The 20000-nt window shown below is 39.8% G+C and overlaps 1 protein-coding gene and 1 pseudogene across 1 annotated transcript in view; both read right to left on the bottom strand.

Moving 5' to 3' along the window:
* The window catches only part of LOC138009845 (uncharacterized), an 18595-nt gene extending 5194 nt beyond the window's left edge, over window positions 1-13401 (bottom strand). Inside the window, exons 1-2 of the mRNA XM_068856840.1 lie at window positions 13063-13401; window positions 12671-12766 (exon numbers count right to left, since the gene is read on the bottom strand). Of these exons, the coding sequence (XP_068712941.1) occupies window positions 12671-12766; window positions 13063-13217 (251 nt within the window). The 5' untranslated portion in view covers window positions 13218-13401. The remainder of the gene's footprint in view (window positions 1-12670; window positions 12767-13062) is intronic.
* Window positions 13402-15204: 1803 nt separating this feature from the next.
* The window catches only part of LOC138010697 (heat shock 70 kDa protein 12A-like), a 5308-nt pseudogene continuing 512 nt past the window's right edge, over window positions 15205-20000 (bottom strand).

Here is a 20000-nt window from a genome sequence, read left to right as displayed (position 1 = left end):
CTGACGAAAGCTATTACCGTCCAGTGAAAGCGAATTTTATTACCCAACAATGCGTAAAATTAAAACATGACTTTTAGAGTTTTTCTTAATAGTTTCTCCTACCTTCTAAGAATAGAATTACCTAAGACCTCGGGCACAGTTTTTCCCAATACGGACCTCCCGGCCGGTGAATAACATATATTTACTGATGTACTTTATTCCACTTTGTCTCTGAAAACGAGATCATTAACATTTTGATATATTTCATTGAAACACGCCAGCTTGGCTTGGAACAAGAATCGGCAAAATACGCCAAGAAAGGACGAACTTCAAACAAGACCCGCTCCAACACTTAAATAACGTTTGGGTGCTTAATTTAAACAAACTTCTGAAAACACAAGCTAGTGAGATTTCCCCTCTAATTTTACGAGAGGCTCATTGCGAATACGTGTTATAACATAAGGGCAAAATATTCTTGTCACTGTCGAGGCACAACGAAAACCAGTTGGGCAAACGGATTAAAAAAGCACTTGTTCGCTCGCATTTAAGAGCAAAACAAGCAAACAAATCAACTTTTTCTTTATGTCCAAAAGAGTACCGATAATTGTTAATTAATTCCAGTTGACAATAAAAATTTGAGTCTCATTCCTCAACAAAGGAAAACCGAGTAAACCACTTTTTGAAAATATAACAAACATGATTATTAGTGATAGATTTGTGTAGTTTTTAACTGAACTGGATACTGCGTAAAAGCAGTATCTGGTTTAACCCAAGGTTAAGAATAAGCCAATTTAGATATAATGAATTCAAACAGTCGCCTTTACCTAAGACCGAATACCTCACTTTGTCAGGATCACTTCCTGATGAAATTCGACTATGCAAACCCCATAGATGTATGACTAGAATTAGCGCTAACACTTTCTCGTTATCATTTAAGATGTACTATAACTAAATCTTGAAGAAGAAATCTTGCAGAGTAGATTCTTATTAAATTTCGAAAAAAGCAACCATGTGAAAAAAAGGATATACGAAAGGTGAGGTGCACTGGCTCCGTTATCACAGACCCTAATTGAACATACTTTCTCAAGTTTCGATAAATTGAAATTTGAAGTAGGAAGCTGGTTTAAGTCGAGTAGCCAAGTCCTGTCTCGTTCTCCTTATGGATGATGCCGAAGTCAAGGAGTCCGTTTCCAAAAGCAACTGAGAGTTTTCTCTCACAGTTTAGTGCTACCGTTTTTAATTCTACTTTGGAGCTGAAAAGTTCAAGCGATTCAGTTGCCCCCGAGACTTTGACAGGAATTGAGAGGTTCCATTACATTACAGCTTCAAGAGAAATGAACCGGCAAATCAATTTTAGAAGTGGTAGAAGATCCCGCTACTGCGTTGGGACGCACGAATTTTGTTAAAGCCAAGGGAAGTTTGGTCGAAGACACTAGACCGGCCTGGCGTTTGCTTTGCCAGGCCACTGGACAGCCGTGTCTCCTTTTCTCTCTGTAACCAAATCGCATTATCAGTGGCCTTAGTCTCTCGATATGCTTATGGTGATGAATTTTTCATTTACCGTTGTTGCTGTGAAAGTTACAGAGAAACTTTGAAGACCTTTCAGTTTTCCAACGTTACCGTCTGTCTCATTTTATTCGCACCACTGAGTTTTCGTTCAGGCTTCCAATGCTGAATTTTTTGTGCCACGTTTATATTTATTCCGCTCCCTGTCACTGTTCAGAATTCAGGCAAAAACTCAAGTTATCAACTCAATTTATCATCTGAAGTATCTGGGATTGTTATCGATTTATCCTTCCGCTTATTTGTGCAGCCGGGAAAAGAATGAAATTCCTGACAGTGTCCGATGATCTATCACGGATCGTACCCCTGTTCTCCAGTTTTGATAACCTGCTTTCGTCAGTTGTAACTTATTTTGCATGTTAGCTGTGTCGGATCTGTATCCAGGTTCATGACTAGAATCCCCTTTCGTGCCATAAATTTTTCCGTTAATTGGAATTTACAAGTTTTGCTGTCGCCCAAAATGCCTGACTGAATTTTTATTCTTGGAAGCAAGATCTTGTGCAAATCGTTGGTTTTCCTTTGTGGAACTAGTCTTTTTAGATGCCTCCAATTCTCCTTGTGACCGTTAAATTGATTTTGAGGGTACGTTTTTCATCAAAATTGCTTAGCTTCCTTGCCGTTGAGATTGCCAAGATGACGACATTTTTTTGAGGATAACATGGTGAATGATTGTATTTTATCCGCCAACCGTCCAATGGATTCTAAGAAAGCTCAGCCTAATTCTTGCCGTTGTCATCGGCAACGTAGCCTTTGACTGTATACATAGTGAACGATAATATTTTTCTGCCTTAGATGTTCTTTGGCGTCCGCAGTCCTGTGACTGATTTGGATGTCACTTTACATCGCTAGCTCCTTAAGTTTATTACAAGGTTTTATCAGCATGGGTCTTCCGGAGTGAACGCCTTTGCTCTCGACTGGTGCATGAAAATTAGTTTCTTATGCCCTCCTGTCTGTTTAACCTCCATAGTTGTTTTCATCCGAGCGTCTGCTGCAGCCTATTGCACTTTGGAATTTCGTTTGTTTCTGGCCGTGCCTATGTTTCGTTGGTCTGCACTGGAGTCGCTTTGTCCACTGGGTTTTTTTTTCTTCCAGATGTTCCAAATCGTTTCGTCGGAAGCCTGGCCAAGATCCGTAGTTTTGGTCTAGTTCCTCTTATTTTTTTCCGTGATTACGCAATAGGTCTCAGTTTTCCCACTAGGCTATAGCTAGCTGCCGAAGTAATGTTTGCGTTCCTGAGTTCTATTTTTTTTTTTATTGTTCATTACGCTCTAGCTTTCGGTTTTTGCTACATGCTTTTGTTTGAGTTGCACAGCCTAGGGGCCGAGTTTGTTATGCCTCGTTATTTGTTGTTCTTTATGATTTATGTTTTTTGTTTATTTGGGGTAGTGTCCCTGAGGACCTTGGTGGGTTTTTTCTGTTTGGGTACGCGCGGAATATCGACGTTTATGAACCATGCTTTGCGAGCATAACCTAGACGGCCTTGACATTCACCCTCGGTGGTTTTCTGATGTGTAGCTGCACAGCCTCTAGTTTGTGTTTTATGCTGTAAGTTTTTGTTTGGGTTGCACAGGATAGGGGTCTCTGTTAGTCATTCTCGATCGCTGTGTTATTTTTCGTTTAGTGCGTTGATATTGAGCGATAGCTTGGCCTTGTTGCCCTCGCGTTTGTGAAGATAATGTCTCTGTGTCGCTCTTCATTCATACGTCGTTACCTTAGCCGTGTATACGTTTTTTAGTTTTTAGTATTTTTACCCCTGACGAGTTTCCTATGTCTCAATATGCAATCATCTTCATGAACGATGTTTTTAATAACATGGATTATTGAATGGCCCTTGATATTCACCCTTGGTGGGTTTGTTCTGTCTGTTATTTATATCGAGAGTTTTCTGGAGTTTCCGGCTTACCTGTTATTGTTGTTCCAGAACTTTCTAGAAACGAAGTTATCAATTTTCTAGAATTAAGTTAATGGTCACGTGTTCGCTATTAACAGCCTATTTACATAAGACTTGTTGTTGTCCAGACGTTTCGGATTTAAGCGAGCGAGCTCAAGTTTAAGTGAGATGTTCTTGTTAACGTTGTTGTTGGATCGAAGTTGTAGCTACTGGTTACTGACTGTACATGTACTCATGGTAAACGTCTCAAATGGAGATTGGCCTCAGCCCCTTTTATCTTTACAAAGTGTCTTAAGCCACTCGAAAAATATTGGAGGATCCATGGAATCAGTGTTGCTCTATTCCTGGACGACGGTTGGTTAATTGATTCTGATCAAGTCTCCTGTGCCAGCGTTAGCTGTCTGTATTAGATCTGATTTATGGAAAGCCGGTTTCATTACCAACGACGAGAAGTCCCAGTGGACTCCTTGTCAGGTCATTAAGTGGTTAGGTATAGTTTGGGACACTATTCTCGGAACTATCGGAATTTCGGATAGACACCTGTCTAGTATTGCGGACTGTGTTCAAAGAATGTCGCAAAAACGTTTCATGGTGTCCGCTAGAGAATCAGCTTTCCTTTTGGGTAAAATTATTTCCGCTGGTGCAGTATTTGGGAACATTTCCAGACTTATGACCAGATACTGCACAATATCTGTTGCAGCAGCGCAGGATTGGGATTCGAAGTTTACTTTGGATCAGTATTGTATAAGACAAATTGAGGTTTGGGAAACCAATTTGGACAGAGTGAATTTGAAAAGCATAATTGTAGATTGTCCGTTCAGACCGTCTAAATATGTTGTTTATTCTGACCCTAGTGCCACAGGATGTGGTGCACATTTAATTGTTAACGGTGAACAGGTGGCATGAGTTCTACTTGGAGAGAGTTAACAACTATTGTATTTGCTCTAGAGTCATTTTTGCCTCTTAAAGGCTCTTACATCAAATTGTTTTCCGACAGTCAAAATGGCGGTAGAATTATCCAAGTTGGAAGCATGAGGAAAGATTTACATGTTATAGCCCTTAACATTTTTCAATTTTGTGTTGATAATGGAATCGAATTGGAAATGCAATGGATTCCCCAACTAAGCTTGATAGGGCGGATTTTATTAGCCGTATTATTGATGTAGACGATTGGCACTGATCACAACTTCCTTTTTTGAATTCCTGGATTATATTTGGGGGCCACATACAGTGGACTTTTTTTGCCAATTTCTATAACAAGAAAGTCAAGTTTTATTCGAGATTTTGGAACCCAGGATGTAGCGGAGTGGATTTCTTCGTCCAGAATTTGACAGGGGAAAATTGCCTTGTTGTTCCCCCGGTAAATTTAATCCAGAGAAAGATTCACTATTTGTATACATCCAGGGCCGTGGCTACTTTAGTTGTACCATTCTGGCCTTTGTCGCATTTTTGGCCCATTATTGGCAGGAATTTTTTAGTTTTGTCATGGATTATAAGTTGTTTAGCGGAAGGACTGTTCTGAAACATGGCCGGAATACCAATTCGTTGTTAGGCTCTAAGAGATTCTTTGGATAAATGTTAGCTGTCCGTATGGAGTTTTGATTATATTTGACCACTGGGCCTCTATTACTCTTATGATGATCAGTAATGATTTATTTGAGATTTATGTGTAGGGGGTATAAGAACGCTTGTCCGCTCATACATCAGTAAGATGACTGAGGTAGATCTTAACAGCAATTTACCACTCTTTAGACCTTTAAGATTGTTCAAATCTTCCAATACTTACAAGTTGTATGGAGGTAAGCTCTCATACACAAGATGTAGGGAGATATTTAAGAATTGTCTCAAGGAACTTGGCTTAGATTACAAGCTTTATGGCCTGCATAGCTTAAGATCGGGAGGGGCCACCTCCGTGGTTAGTAACAGCACCAACTTATCAGAACGCTTACTTAAATTACACTGTCGCTGTGGACTGTGCTTAGGACATGTATGTCCTTGAAGACGTATCTAAACGTTTAGAAATAACTGCTAATTTGGGATTGTAGCCGTTATGATGCATTAACTGTAATATTCTTTCGTAAAATATTGTTGTCAAACCATTCTTTAATAAAAACAGGTCTTCCTCCGACGAGAATTTCCTTATTATTAAATAGGACCATATCTTGCATACCATCGTAGCTGTAGAGATTTTTTAGTTCATGGAAAAAGTAAGAATATCTTTGTAAAACAGGGGGAGACCACTGTCTATATATTTTACGTCATAAATACATCTCAATAGAAAGTTCAAACCTCCAATTTTGCTAAGGTAATAATCTGGAATCGTTTTCCAATTACTTATTTCTGGGGTCAATAGCCTTGGGATCCAAGCGAGCCTCAGAGCTTTAACCATAATTTCGATGTCTGTAATACGTATGCCACCTTTTTCTCGATCTTGATAAAGCCCAGCTCTTTTGATTTTATCTCTTTTATTTTTCCATAGGAAGTTGAACACTTTTGTCTTAATTATCAGAGTTATTTCTTGAGGAACATTGAGGTTGGAGGCTGAATAAACGAGTTGTGTCCATCCGAGACCTACTGAACAGTAATGGTCAGCTACTGTCTTTCCAAGAATTTCATAACAAGTATAACTGCAATACAAATTTTCTCCAATTTTATCAAGTTACCAGCGCAATCCCAAAATACTTAGTAATCAAAGCAAGAAATACAGAACCTTTGACAAATGAACCTTTGACAAATGAACCTTATATAAGAAATAACTTCCTGTTTGAGCTAAACGACTCTACACAAATACAATTGGAAAATGCTAAAACTAGAGACTTCTACGGTTTACTAAACCAGAAAATTCACACTGTCAGTCAGACTGGCCCAATGAAGTCGAACAGTATAATAAGACTTGGTGAAAATGCCTGAAAAACAATTTTCACCTCCCTAAAGAGCGTCTGTAAGGAGACAAAATTGAAAGAATTCCAGTTAAATTAATTCATAGGATCGTAGTCACTAAAAAGGAGCTTCATCGATATGGTATTAAAACGGACGATGAATGTCTCTACTGTGGTGAGAAGGATTCAATTGACCATACTTTTCTTAACTGCCTATTCGTAAAGATTTTCGTAAACAACGTAATTGAATGGTTTAACACCGCCAACAACTCAAAATTTGCTCCAACAATTGAAGAGAAACTATTTGGTATCACATCGGGCCCATATGAAAAAGAAATACAGAAGAAATTTAATTACACAATCCTGTTTATGAAATACTACATATACACCAGTAAGATGCAAAACCAAGCTATTCACCTTTCTGTCTTTGTCAATAAAGTTTTATTTAAGTACAGAATAGAAAGCCTTAGATATTAGCTACAATAAATGCTCCTCCCAGTTTAAGCGCAAAACCATACATGAAATTACTTAATCGTGTATAAGAGAAATGTTAACGTCAGTGCGTCTAAGACCAATGTAAAGTAGATTAAGCGATATATAGGTAACCGTTTTTTGTAATCCATTGTAATGCAGGAAGCCAATAAAGCACATTAAACTTAAAAAAAAAAAAATTCTTTCGTAAAATGTATTAGTAAATGTCAGTTTGGATTGCCTGAGCATCCAACCATCATTCCTTTGGTATTCTATTTCTATAGTATTTACAGCCGATTTCAGTGCAGTGTATAGACCCGGGTTTTTGAAACATGATTCGCCCGTGCATGATTCGCCCGTCGTGATTCGACTGCGAGGCTACCACAGCTCAGCAAATTTCGTAAATGATGAGAGATTTTAAGTGTAAACATAAGACTATTTTCGACGAAATTTAAGGTAAAAACCTCGGTAGCATTTATTTAAGATACATGTAAGTCACGATTTTCTGCTTTTATCGGCAAAAGCAGCGCAGATCGACGCGGTTTAACTAGACTGGCGCATCACGTCTCTTATTGAGCAGGTAAACCTCAATTACATGGTATTTTCACTGAATTCATCACAGGAGATAAAAATGAATACCAACACGCGTGAGAGGGCAGAAATTGTCCCTTGCAATAATTTATTTTCAAGCCATCATCAATCGCTGATGAGTGAAATATTACATTTCTTGATTGGAAGGCGTTACACATTTTCGACTCGTGTTGAAACTTGAAGAGAAAATTAATTGAACAATTCGGGTACGGGGTAAAATACCTAATTGTGCATACGCTTTGCGGACATTGTAGTGTCATTTGTTGTCGTACTTTCGTGTCATTTGTTGTCGTATTTTGCCGAGATGTAGCTATTAAAAGTTGAAGCACAACTTGAAAATGCGAATGACAAAATGAAACTGACATGTTACTGTCGCGCCGCCGAAGTGATACAAATTGAGTCAACTCTGGCAATAACTAATAGTCATGAGGCTCAAAACTCAAAAAGGATACATACATATTGAAGGAAAATATAATTTGCCGTCGAAGAAATCCTTGCAGAACGTATTTCTCTGGTCAAATGTTGCTACTTTAAATGCAGTAACCCTTTTTGTGCTAATCGCAGCCGGCTAACTTTGTCATTTCCGTACTTTTCGCTTTTCTTCTGGCGTAAACGGTGTTCCAAAATTCCAGCAAAGCTGCTAATACACCATCGTCACCTATCTGTTAATGAAAGAATGGGGGCATTAGCGAGCTTTTGATCACAAAATATATTTTGTCGGCTATGATTACATCGGCAACCGCAAGAAATACTACTGATTGTGCCGCCGGGCCTCAAATTGCCCCCTTTCCAAACGCTCAAGGTTGTTCTTCTGGTAGAAAACAATCCGTATGGCCACTTTTTGCTTTGCCATCCTTTATTTTACATATGCAGGCTCTGCCTCCCGCTTGTTATCGAAGAGTTTTACCGCCGTTCCACGCTTCTTGTTAGAGTCACGTGATTATGGTCGAATCACGACAGGCGAATCATGCACGGGCGAATCATGTTTCAAAAACCCGGGTCTATACACTGCACTGAAATCGGCTGTAAGGAGAAAATAATTTACGTTCGTCTGAGCGCAGCGAATAGAACGTAACGTTCATTTACATTGTAAGTAGTGTCTTTCAATTAGAATACCCTGGAACCCCGAGGGTCGCATCACTGCCTTTGTTGAGGGCACGCTTTTTTCCACCTGCGGGTTTTTTTAGGGGTTTTCGTGTCCGGCTCTTGTGCATTGCTTTTCTCTTTATTTTAGAATTGATGTGTTAATACATTTGTACCTATTCCAATGCTTAACAAACTGCTCGGTGGCTTGGCTGGGCAACGTGCCCATATATCACCTACCGGTAGCTTGAGTGTCCGGTTGAGTAGTGGAGGCAAGATTGTGATTTCCATCGTTCTGGACACCGAATTAAGTGCAAAAGATAAAGGAAGATTTCTTGTCAACAGCAACGGTTTTATTTATTATTACAAACATGAGAAATCAGTTCAGTCTGTCGAGCCATAAGAATGTCATTTTAATCTGAACGAACGAAAAGGCTTAATCAATGAAACTAAGCGAAAACTTTATTGTTTTAGTTGGAAATAAGTCTGGATGCAACGATTACTCAATAACAACCGTTTTGTATAAAACGTCCTGATATGTTTGTGGACGTAACTAAACGTAATTGAATAACGTCAATAATGCGACGGTTGGCCTAGGTAAAAATGCAGAAAAAAGTCAGCAGTTCACTGTAGTTCGAGCTATTTTGAATTTGCGGTTAAAAAAGCACAATCATTCAAATCCATCAAAAATGAATGTTACTTAGGTTTGAAGGAACCCTTTAATTAATTCAAATTAGGGGGAAAAGTAGCAGACTTCTCTGAGCTCGGCTGGTATTTTTTACAGGTCACAGGCTGCAGGTCACCGCGCACCGGTGGCTCAGTTGGTTGAGCACCGGGCTGTCACGCGGGAGGTCGTGAGTTCAACTCCGGCCGGACCAACACTCAGGGTCTTTAAATAACTGAGGAGAAAATGCTGCCTTGTAATTACATCTGCAAATTGTTAGACTCTCTAGTCTTCTCGGATAAGGACGATAAGCCGGAGGTCCCGTCTCACAACCCTTCAATGTTCGTAATCCTGTGGGACGTAAAAGAACCCGCACACTTGTCGCAAAGAGTAGGGCATGTAGTTCCCGGTGTTGTGGTCTGTCTTCTGTGGTGTATCATGGTTGGGTGGGTAAATTCTCGGAGATATTAGCTACACCAAGCTACTCTAAAACTCCGAGGGTAAATAAAGATATATGATATATGATATGATATGTCATTGTTTTACCATTACAGAGAGTATCCTAAACATTCATAAAAGCTAACCTTAGACCTAAAAAGCTGTAGTTTAGACCTAAGGTTAGCCTTTACAAATGTTTAGGATACTTTCTGTATTGATAAAACGACCTGTGACCTGCACAAAATACCAGAGACCGAAGTAGCCGACACTTTCTGTCGGCCGTCGGTGCTTATTGAAAGTATTGCTTTCGGAACAAACGTTTTTTTTTTCAAGACCTATATACTAGTAGAAAGAAGCTGCCAGACCACCTGAAGGCAATTGATTCCTTTTTGCGGGTTTTGAATATACATAGACTCAATGAGGATGTGTTAGCAATTGCGATTTGAGAAAATGTTACCATAATATAAAAGGCAAAAGGATCCTGGTAGAAGAAACAAAGGTACTTCAATATACGCTGACGAAACGACCGTGACTTTTTCAAATATTAATTCAGCACTTGTTCTTTTAGAATTTCTAGATGTTTTCGAGAAGGTATCTGGCCTAACTATAAATTCTACTGAAGCTAAAGGAATGGGGATCGGTTCATCTTCTGTCTTCTCTCTTTGCAAGATGTCATACTGGGTATTTACTTCAAGCTGCCCCTTACTTAATTACTTGCTGTTACTTGCTAAAATTTACATATGGGACTGCCTAATATAGTAACTTTCAAGGCTAAGGCTAAAATTAAAAGTGAAGTAGAAAAATATATTTATGACAAAAAAAAAATGAATTGAACAAGAAATGGAAACTACACTCTGAGTAACCGGTCAGTATAAAATGCAGAATGAGGGTTGGGTATAAAATGCAGACTGCAGGGGGGGTTCCAAATTGGTTCCAACGAAAACCTTTGGTCTAAAATCCTTACATTACGTACGTACAAGACTTTGGCGTTTACGCTACGTAAGCAGGAGACGCCTTGGTTGCCGTTAAGCGAACGTGTTTATCACTTCCTCGATATTTATGTCTCGGTGGTAATTGATGTTCATCAACTCTAGCCCAGACTCTCGCTCGCTTGACATGGTCGACCTCAGGTATGTTTTTAACCTTCTTAGTGTACTGAATGAGCGTTCACATTCAGCTGACGTTATCGGCAACGTGCACAAAATGCGGATCAAGGTGTGGATATTAGGAAAGAACTATCGATCGCATGCTGCGAGTGTCTGAACTGCACTGGCGGGAAGCTCGGCATCGTCAGTGCTGCACCACTTTCTCTTCCATCGCAGGAGCTCAACATCAACCACATGAGGAGAAGGAAAGTCGTTCTCATAAAACTCCAGCGCTGCTTCAATGTCAGGATTTCTGTCTCACGTCTCCGAATATGCAAGTGAAACGCAAATAAATACCACAGTGACGTTCTCTGTACTTATTGTAAGCATAGAACAAAACGAAGAATTTCAGGAAGCGAGAGTCCATTGCACTCTTGCTGGGATAAAATCACTGTTAAAAATAGGAGGGGGGGGGGGGGGGGGGGGGGGTTCGGAACCCCTGGAACCTTCCCGTGGTTACGCCCCTGAATATCTGTTCGGAAGACGATTTGAGATCTAGAATTTTCGGAATATTTGTTCTAAAATTTCTTGCTTGCCTGCCTGTCCTAGGATTATCGAACATCTAAAAAATGGTACAATTGCCCATTTTAGACGGATTCTTACCCTAAAAAGGTCCCCTAGAATTTTTGGGAGCCTTTTTCCGGCTGAAATTTTCGAAAAGGTAAGTTTTGATCCCTATAATTTTCGGATCACTAGACTTTCAGCTAGGATATCCGAGCAGATGAAAAATTTTTAGGGAATAAAGATGTGCCTATATCTACCGTTTAAATACCAAAATACGTTTAACAATGGTATGTTTAAGTGGTTTTGAACTATATTCTCGTTGGGTGCCCTTGGTTAAATTGTCGATAAATTTCAAGTGACCTTAGGGTCACGCAATGTCGGTCTCGTTTTCTCTGTCGCGAAAATTTCCTTCTAGTAGTAGCCTACTAGGTCTATTTCATTCTAAAAAAATTATTACCATTGAGAATTTGTATTTGTTCTTTAATCTGAAGCATAAACACTTGGTGATATGCTTCACGGTTCACCTTAAAGGGAACTCGAATTAAAGCCTTCTGACGATTGCCGAGTCATATGATACAAATCTTTAAAGACAAGTCAACAGTTGCTTTGCTCGCACGTGCTCCAACCTATATCCGTAGTTCAGCATGGCGGGGATTTCTGCTAATACATCCAAGGTCAGACTGCACACTGAGGCCTAAATTGTCGCATTGGCCGTTTTTATACTAGAGACGCATAAATCGTCTGGGACGAACTTGGACACATTTTTTCTGCGTCTGTTAAATTCGTCTAGTATACAGACGGGCACGGGACACATTATGCGTCTGGACGAAGTATCTACTTTAGTGCGCATAGGTTTTTAAGGTTTTTTTTTTCCAAAAACAGAATCTTGGTGGGTTTTGAGCAATAACGTGTCGTTTCTATGACAACAGTACTATTGGGGACTCCTACGGAAAGGACCGCCAGTGCTGTCATCTTTTTTTCATTTGAAGCCCACCTTTGCCTAAAGTTAATCTTTCTAGCCTCCTCAAATAATTAAATGTTTTAAATCGCTAGAGATCAGAGGGAAAAATCAGGCGACAATTAAAATGGCTTTTGGACCAGATCGGATAACGAGCTAACCTCCTGCGCAGATGACTCGTCACGCCATCTTTCCTCAGATTGCTTGACGAGTCACTAGAAGGTCTGCGCAGGAGGCTAAATAAGATCAGCTTCAAACAACAAGTGGTATCGATTCCGGGAATCAACTCCTGAGCACAATGGTGGAGGCAAAGCATTCCAACCACTGTGACAACCCTGCTCTTACAACTTCCTGTTAATTAAATTATATTTTTACTCAAAGTCTCATGAATGTAGCCCAGAATGTTTTCACTCGTCCCACAAGGAATATTTTTGTCCACGCGCTTAGTTATTGCGCCCCAAAAGTAGAATAGAGAAGTTAAAGTAAACTAATCAATTCCCTTACCTCTGGTTTTTTACCTCGATATCATGCGACAAGGATTCCACTTTTTGTTTGAGGTCTTTGTTTTCCCTTTCGATCAGAGTTGATTTGTGCTCATTGCTGCGATCAACGATAAAAAAAACATAAAATAACTGTAAATCAGAAGAGGAGCATATGGCCAGGGTTGTGCAAATCAAATATTTTCCGTTCTGCTGGATTTAGTACATCAACAAACTAAGGATTTTCATTTAAGATAAGATGTTTACTAGAAATACTGAGTGCCTTTTTCATTTTAGGCCAAACTTCACCATAAATTTTTAAGCACCATCATGACGTACTTTTTGAGGGATAAAGTAACTGTAGTAACCCAAGGTAACACTCTTGCCCAGACTAACAGTCGAGTAATGTTGTTTTACCTTTGAAGAGCATTAAACTGTTCGAAGATGTCGGGAATGAAATGTAACGCTTCCCGATGGTCCTTTAGTAATGACGCCACTAAAGCCGAAATCTTTGCCCTTTTCGCGGCCTCATTGTTTCCAATATTTGCCATTGCGTTTTCACTAAAGAGCATAGGCGTTTTAGAAAGACTTCTTCTTGATTCTCTAGACAGGCGACTTCCTACAAAGACCGGAATTTTACTTTCGAGTGGCACGCTAGCCAAATAGAAAGACTACTTCTTGATTCTCTCTACTGATGACTTTCTGGGAAGACCGGAATTTTTCTTTTAAGTGGCGCGCAAGCCAAAAAATAAACGATTCATTAGGTTGCTCATCATCATGCGAAATCCTTTTACATTATATTGTCGCTCTTGTTATGGCATTCCTTTTCTAAGAAAAAGCAGGGAAAGCAACCACGGTTGACATGAGCTTCCTGATTTTCTCAGAACTGATTTGTTTTGATACGATCTGTGTGTTCCCAGAACTGAATTATCAATATTCAATTGTTTAATTCATTAATGAGGGCACATGAGGAAAAACTAGAGTTGCGTTCTCTCTTAATTTGAAAAGTAGCAAGCATAAATTCTAACGGCTAAAAAAAATTACCCTTTACATGATTTTCCTCAGAAACCTTGGTCGGTTTTATTCACCAGCGGTAACCATAGTTTCCGGGATGGGTCCTCCGTTTGTTTACCTTTTCATTCTCTCGCGTAATGGAAACAGAAGGTCTAGACCCTGGAAACAAGTGGAAAGAGTAAAGAGAAGAGAAAGAAGAGAAGAGGCCGACCGTAGTCGAAGGCAGGGGTGAGCGCCACTCCTACCCCGTTGCATGCACAACTTCTCCCCAGTAATACTGGTACTCATTTTACCCACCGCGAATGGATGTAAAGCTGACTGAACTTTTGAACGCACGAGCTGGGATTCGGACCCGGAACGCTGGAATGCAGTCCGCGAGCGATACCCACTACGTTCCGCGCGTCGGCTCCACTAAAGTGGGAAGATAAAGGGAAAAACTGAGGAGTTGCGATAACTACTCAAAACATACAGTAGCCATGGCTTTCTCGATTACTTTCACCCTTTCTGTTATGAATTCTCACGGTGCAAGTTCTCCTTACTACAATTTTTAATTTTCGGAAAATCGCAGTACTGAGTCAAGTGTTGCTCTTAGACCATGGCACACATTTTCAGAGAAATAGGAAACCTTACTTCCAATAAATTGTATAGCTATATGTATGGAATTCCAAATGAAAAGAGAATTGGATATCAAAAGGCCTGTGTTTAGTAAGGAATCAAGGAAACTGTAACTACCAAGGTACTTGCACTGAACTATACATCCTATGACGGATTGATGGGGATAAAGGGTTCTAAAAAGGAGCGCTAAACGTTTTTTCAATAACTGTACAATAGTACAGGCCGCGTTAAATACCATGGAAACCTATAGATTTTGATATTTCTTAACCATCTGTTTGCGCTAACCAGCCTTCTTTCAACCGGCCCCAGATATGTCAAAGATTGCAAACGTTACAGTGATAAATTATCGAGTGGTAAAGTTGCTTGATGGAATAGGGCCTTGCAAGTCAGGTTGGGATTTAGCTTTTGTACATGGATATCAATTGACTTATTATAAAAAAAAGTAAATAATGAAAAGAACTGTGTTGGGTTGAGCATATTCGCCCTTGTAGTCACGAGTGATGAAGACACAAAACTATAGATCTGGAAGGACCCAATTCGAGTACCGGTAAATGCAGTGTACAGTTCTTTGTTCCCTTATTATGTTGTAATGTTGAATAGAGAAACCGATAAGATGACACGAAACATTAAGAAGAGGTGTTGAGATTCGTAGGACAGAACTTGAGGGAAGGTATAGGTGTTTTCAATCCTTTTTTTTGGGGGGGGGGAGGGGGGTTGATAGCTGCTTTAAACTAGGTAGAGTGCATACTCAACCTAGCCGGGTAAAACGAAGATCACCAATTTAACCTAGGGAAAAACGGATTCAACCTGAGACCAGATTTGACCGACAACATTCATACGGCCGGCAAAGCCCTGAATAAAAAGAAGATAAGGTGAAAAAGATCATACAGAAAAGAGACTGAATGAGACAATTGAACACAACGCATGTAAAAGTTTATAATTCCAGTTGTATTCTACAGGGAATAAAATGCCAAAATATGTTACAGGCTTTATCCCAGTAAATTCGTCGAACTAACTATTATGTTCCATTTCTTAGTGAATATGACATCACATTAACCTCTGCACATCAGCTGTGTAGTGCTGAGTTGTTGCATGTTCAAAGGAAATCTCAATTTATGTCTCATTTATAGTTAAGCACGTAAACCTCAAATATCTGCTTTACAAAACAGAAAGCAAACCCTCTTAAAAGGTGTAACCTAAACTACAAGTTAGTGATTCAAACGTGTGAAAATAAAATAGCATTCACCAGCATTTACTCTGCATTTTCGTTAATGAAAAGTAGCGATATTAGGCAACGTTCAGCTTAATATTGATAACGTCTTTTGCCGAACGGGTCCATCGCCAACTCTGCGTTTAACGATGCAAAAAATCAATCTTTGTTTCGGCATTGTTCCCACTGGTGACATCGTAAGCTGCGGCTGTTATTTCTGTTCCTCCAAAATACATGCTGACCACGATTTCTCTGTCTTTGCCTTTCCATGTGTCAGGTGACACAACCATAACATTACCTAGATTTTTCATGCCAGGATCTGTGGTATATTTTGCATCAGGGTTGTCCGAAGAAAAAAAGTAAAATGTTATATTCGTATCACTTGCGCGAAGAAGTGTGTATGTTCTTGTGACCTTTTGCCCGACTCTTACCGATGTGTCTTCCTTGACAAATAAACTGAATATGTCGCTGCATTTCTCAATGCCATCTGCTACAAACTTCTTCTCCTCCGGATGTTCGCCATAGATGAAATTTCGAGTGCAATCAGCGCCATAAGTGATGGACACCACTCTCTCCGCGATCGTCGTTGGTTTTTTTCCGAAGAGGGCAGCACCTTGGACAACTGCAATGCTAGCATGGTTGGGTATTAGTACTTTCATCCTACTAGAGCCATAGGTGCTTTTCATTTCCTTTTGGAGAAGAGCAGAGTCGGCAAACCCTCCCACCAAGAGCATGGTTTTGACCTTTGAGAGCTTAGGCTGTTGCAGTAAACCCTTCATATGGTCCTTGATGCGCTGCAGTGTTGGACGAAATAATTTCTGCATCATCTCAGAGCTGAGAGCAAGGTACTCATCGTTCTTTAGTTTAATGTTGCCACGTCCATGACGTTCCAGGGCTGACCTTCCGCTTTCTTTCGCCAAGGTTACAAAACTGCGTGGTAGTCGGATGTTAATCATCACATCCTTTTCCAGAATCCGATCTCCTCGCTTCTTCGCTTCAAAATCATTCATAAGGGATAACCAATCTGAACAATGCTTTCGGCGGTAATTTTGAAGGTTTGTTTTTCCAAATAACTCTTCAAGAAGCATTTCGAATTCTTGGTTCACCTTAATACCCCCATACGGTCCTCCAGTCACTTTGTGCAGCTCTTTGATGGAGCCGTCGCTCTGTATCGCGTGAACAGTCACATCCAGTGTGCCACCTGAAGAACAAACAGAACAACGATTATGTAGTCTAAAGATTATATTATATCATATGGATCTAAAGATTATCTAGATCTAGAATCACTTTAGTAATTCTTATGAGATTTATTGGAGGAAACCCAGAAAGGTGAACGAGTCCTTTCCCCTATATGGGCGATTCGTACAAATAAATTTAGATCTCATAAGAGCCTTATTCCAGCGGAATGGCCTATTGAAACGTCCAGTAACACGTGTCCTATGCACCGATCTTTTCGGTAAAATACTACCGTGCACATATAAAGGTAGTTAGTAAAACTCTATTTTCCTATGCCCGTTTGCCTCCGTAAGTCGTCTGTGACTAGAAATCGTTCAAACGGTGAAACACCGAACTTACCTCCAATATCAACTACCATGTAATGGCTATTTGGTTGACTTAGGATACCGCTTAGAGAGCTAGTCCCAGCCTCCGATTTGAAGTCACTCAAATTTTTCTCAAGACAAGAAATTGCAGCAGCCTCGGGTTCAAGAGCGATCATTATCTGCTCAGGATTTTTCGAAGAACCCAAACCAGCCTATAAAATAATGGAATTCTTGGGAATAAATAAAAGAATCGCTATTACGTGATGTGCTATGACTATAAAATTCCTTGTGTTTATGACCCTGGGGTCTCTTTTTCCGATAAGTAAAACTCTCCGATCAAATCTAGTTTTGTACAAAATAACAACAACAACAACAACAACAACTCTTGACTTGTCAGTAATCTTTCTTTTGTTTTAAATAATTCTTACTAAAATTATTGTTTTGTTTCTATATTTATTCATCGTTTACAGTTATTCTTGGTAACTGTGGGGTCAACCCAGGCAGTGGGTTTCTGAGAGATGTGACAAATGCTCTTTCTTCCTAGGATGTACTTATTGCAAAACAGCATTGCGTTTTTAAGTCATCAATACGTCCATTGCGTTCCCCAGCAGCTTACCTCATACGCAGCCTCTCTCATAAACTGTTTTGCCACGGGCGTCCATATTGCAGGCACTGTCAAAACCCACTGGATGTCGTTTACGTTAAATTGATCATCTCCAGTACGTTGACCGATCACTTTCAGAGCCTCATCCTTTAGATACTTCATTGAATGTGAAAACACTGTCATAGCTTTGACAGATTTTCCATTGACAGCTGTAATTGTTGTTTCCGCGTTGACGTTCTGCAAAAAAGAGAAAAATGCACGAGGAAAACGAAGGGACTGATAGAAGACGGTTTCCCTTTAAGTTAATTATTAGCAAAATAGGAAGGTACAATTACACAAATAGGCAAATAAATAAATAAATTAGACAAGTCAAAAGTCAATACGTATTCGTCTCAAACTAAAATGGCACAATGTGCTCGATACATCTCAGGCCAACAATTAATACGTAAACAAAAACTAGAAGTCGCTAATTCAAACTAAGTTTTTCCCTTAATGACCGTACAAATGCAGTTTTAATGATGGCTAACTTTCGTCAACTATAAAAGTCACTAATTATTCAGTTTCTCTGGCTAAACCATGTTCATTGATTGCTGTAGTTCTCTCAATGTCTAGTTGTTCAAACACATTCTGTAATCTTCCTATCTTTCATGAATCATTCATTACGATCATGATCATCGTTACTGCGTCAATATCACCATCATCACCATTACCTCATCGCTGTGAAGAGCCATTTTAAAATGCTGGAAAAAGTAGTACCGTTGCTCATTGGATTCATCTTGGAGATCTGCGTACTTCTCAATTGCTTGGTATCCAAATGAATCAAATGATCAGGCTTGAGCAGAAGGCACGTGGGTGTCTTGCTGGTTCGTGTCCCTTGTTCATTAAGCCATTCTCGGTTCATGTAAACGGAATCCTTGCCTTTTTCTTTTAAAAAGGAAAACGCATATCCGCTGTATGTTGTTCCAAAGTCGATTGCAACGACGACCACGTACGAAGACTTTGATGAATACAGCACCGCATCTAAAAATATCCATTGGAAAAACAAATATTTAACAGTTACTTAGACCAACACTCAGGATCTTTAAATACCTGAGGAGAAAGTGCTGCCTTTGTAATTACATCTGCAAATGGTTAGACTCTCTAGTTCTTTGGGATAAGGACGAGAAGCCGGAGGTCCCATCTCACAACCCTTCAATGTTCATAATCCTGTGGGACGTAAAAGAACCCGCACACTTGTCGCAAAGAGTAGGGCACGTAGTTCCCCGTGTTGTCGTCTGTCTTCTGTTGTATATCATGGTTGGGAGGGTAAAAAGGGCGTGCTTAATTTGGAGCCTCGCTCTGTTGTGCGACCCCCACCATAGCCTGTTTCTCTGTTGTGGTGAAAGTGGATAAATAAATAAATAAATTTTATAATTCTCGAAATTACCAACTAAGTTCAGTTGAGCATCTCTATGAACGGAGCTTTTCAGCAGTCAATTTGAGAACTACTAAAGCGATGTCTTTTTTTCAGGGAAGGTAACAAAAGTAGCCTTAGGTATGAATTTTCCGTCAAATTCTTATGAATTGGAAGGAACGATTGCGAACCCGAATCCTTATCGAAAACCCGCGATCTCCCCCACGAAAGCCTGATGCCCAAGCACTGAGCCAGCGGTCGTCGTTAGTGTTTCTTGCGAAGAGTTCAACATAACGTAATCAATCTAAGATATAAACACTTGAAAGTGGGGAGCTATTGCAGTACGAATAAAGAATTGCCAGGGGCAAGCACACGCGGGCAATGCAGTTATCGAGCTGGTGACTTAGTCCAAGCTTTTCTCTCTGGGTGATAGGGTTGTGGATATCTGATAGTGAGTTAAATTACTTCTTAAAATTAGTATGCATGACATTTACATGCTGGTTTATGAGGTTTTCGGAGAAAAAAGGAACTGACATGTCGTGAATGAGAAGTAAGCTGAAATTTAAAATATGTTACTACGAATTCGCTAAGTAGCATTAGGGACTCAGAATATTCTCTTTGTTTTCACATGCGAGCAAAGCAGGCATAGAAAACTCTTTTGCTTGCCAGGCGAATTACATACACTTCAAACCAGAGGCTCCAAATTTAACGTTCGATGCCCTGAAATAATTTATTTTTTCTGTGAAAAATAGGGAAGCTTTAATCACACAGAAATTGCAGGTCGACAGGCATCCGCTAATTCCCGGAATCAGGAAGTCTTGCGTGAATTTCCACTTGTTATTTTGTAGGACTACGTTGCATCATGTTCTCAGTTGTCTTTAGTGAACGAATTATTTCAAGGTGATTGGAAATAATAAGACTTTCTCACTATCGAAATAGCTATGCTAATCAAGGTGCACGAATACAATGTGGTCCCCG

Source organism: Montipora foliosa, chromosome 7, assembly GCF_036669935.1.
Source record: "Montipora foliosa isolate CH-2021 chromosome 7, ASM3666993v2, whole genome shotgun sequence".
Taxonomy (NCBI): Eukaryota; Metazoa; Cnidaria; class Anthozoa; order Scleractinia; family Acroporidae; genus Montipora; species Montipora foliosa.
The sequence above is the reverse complement of the archived record's forward strand: the minus strand, read 5'-3'. Positions and strand labels throughout refer to the sequence as shown.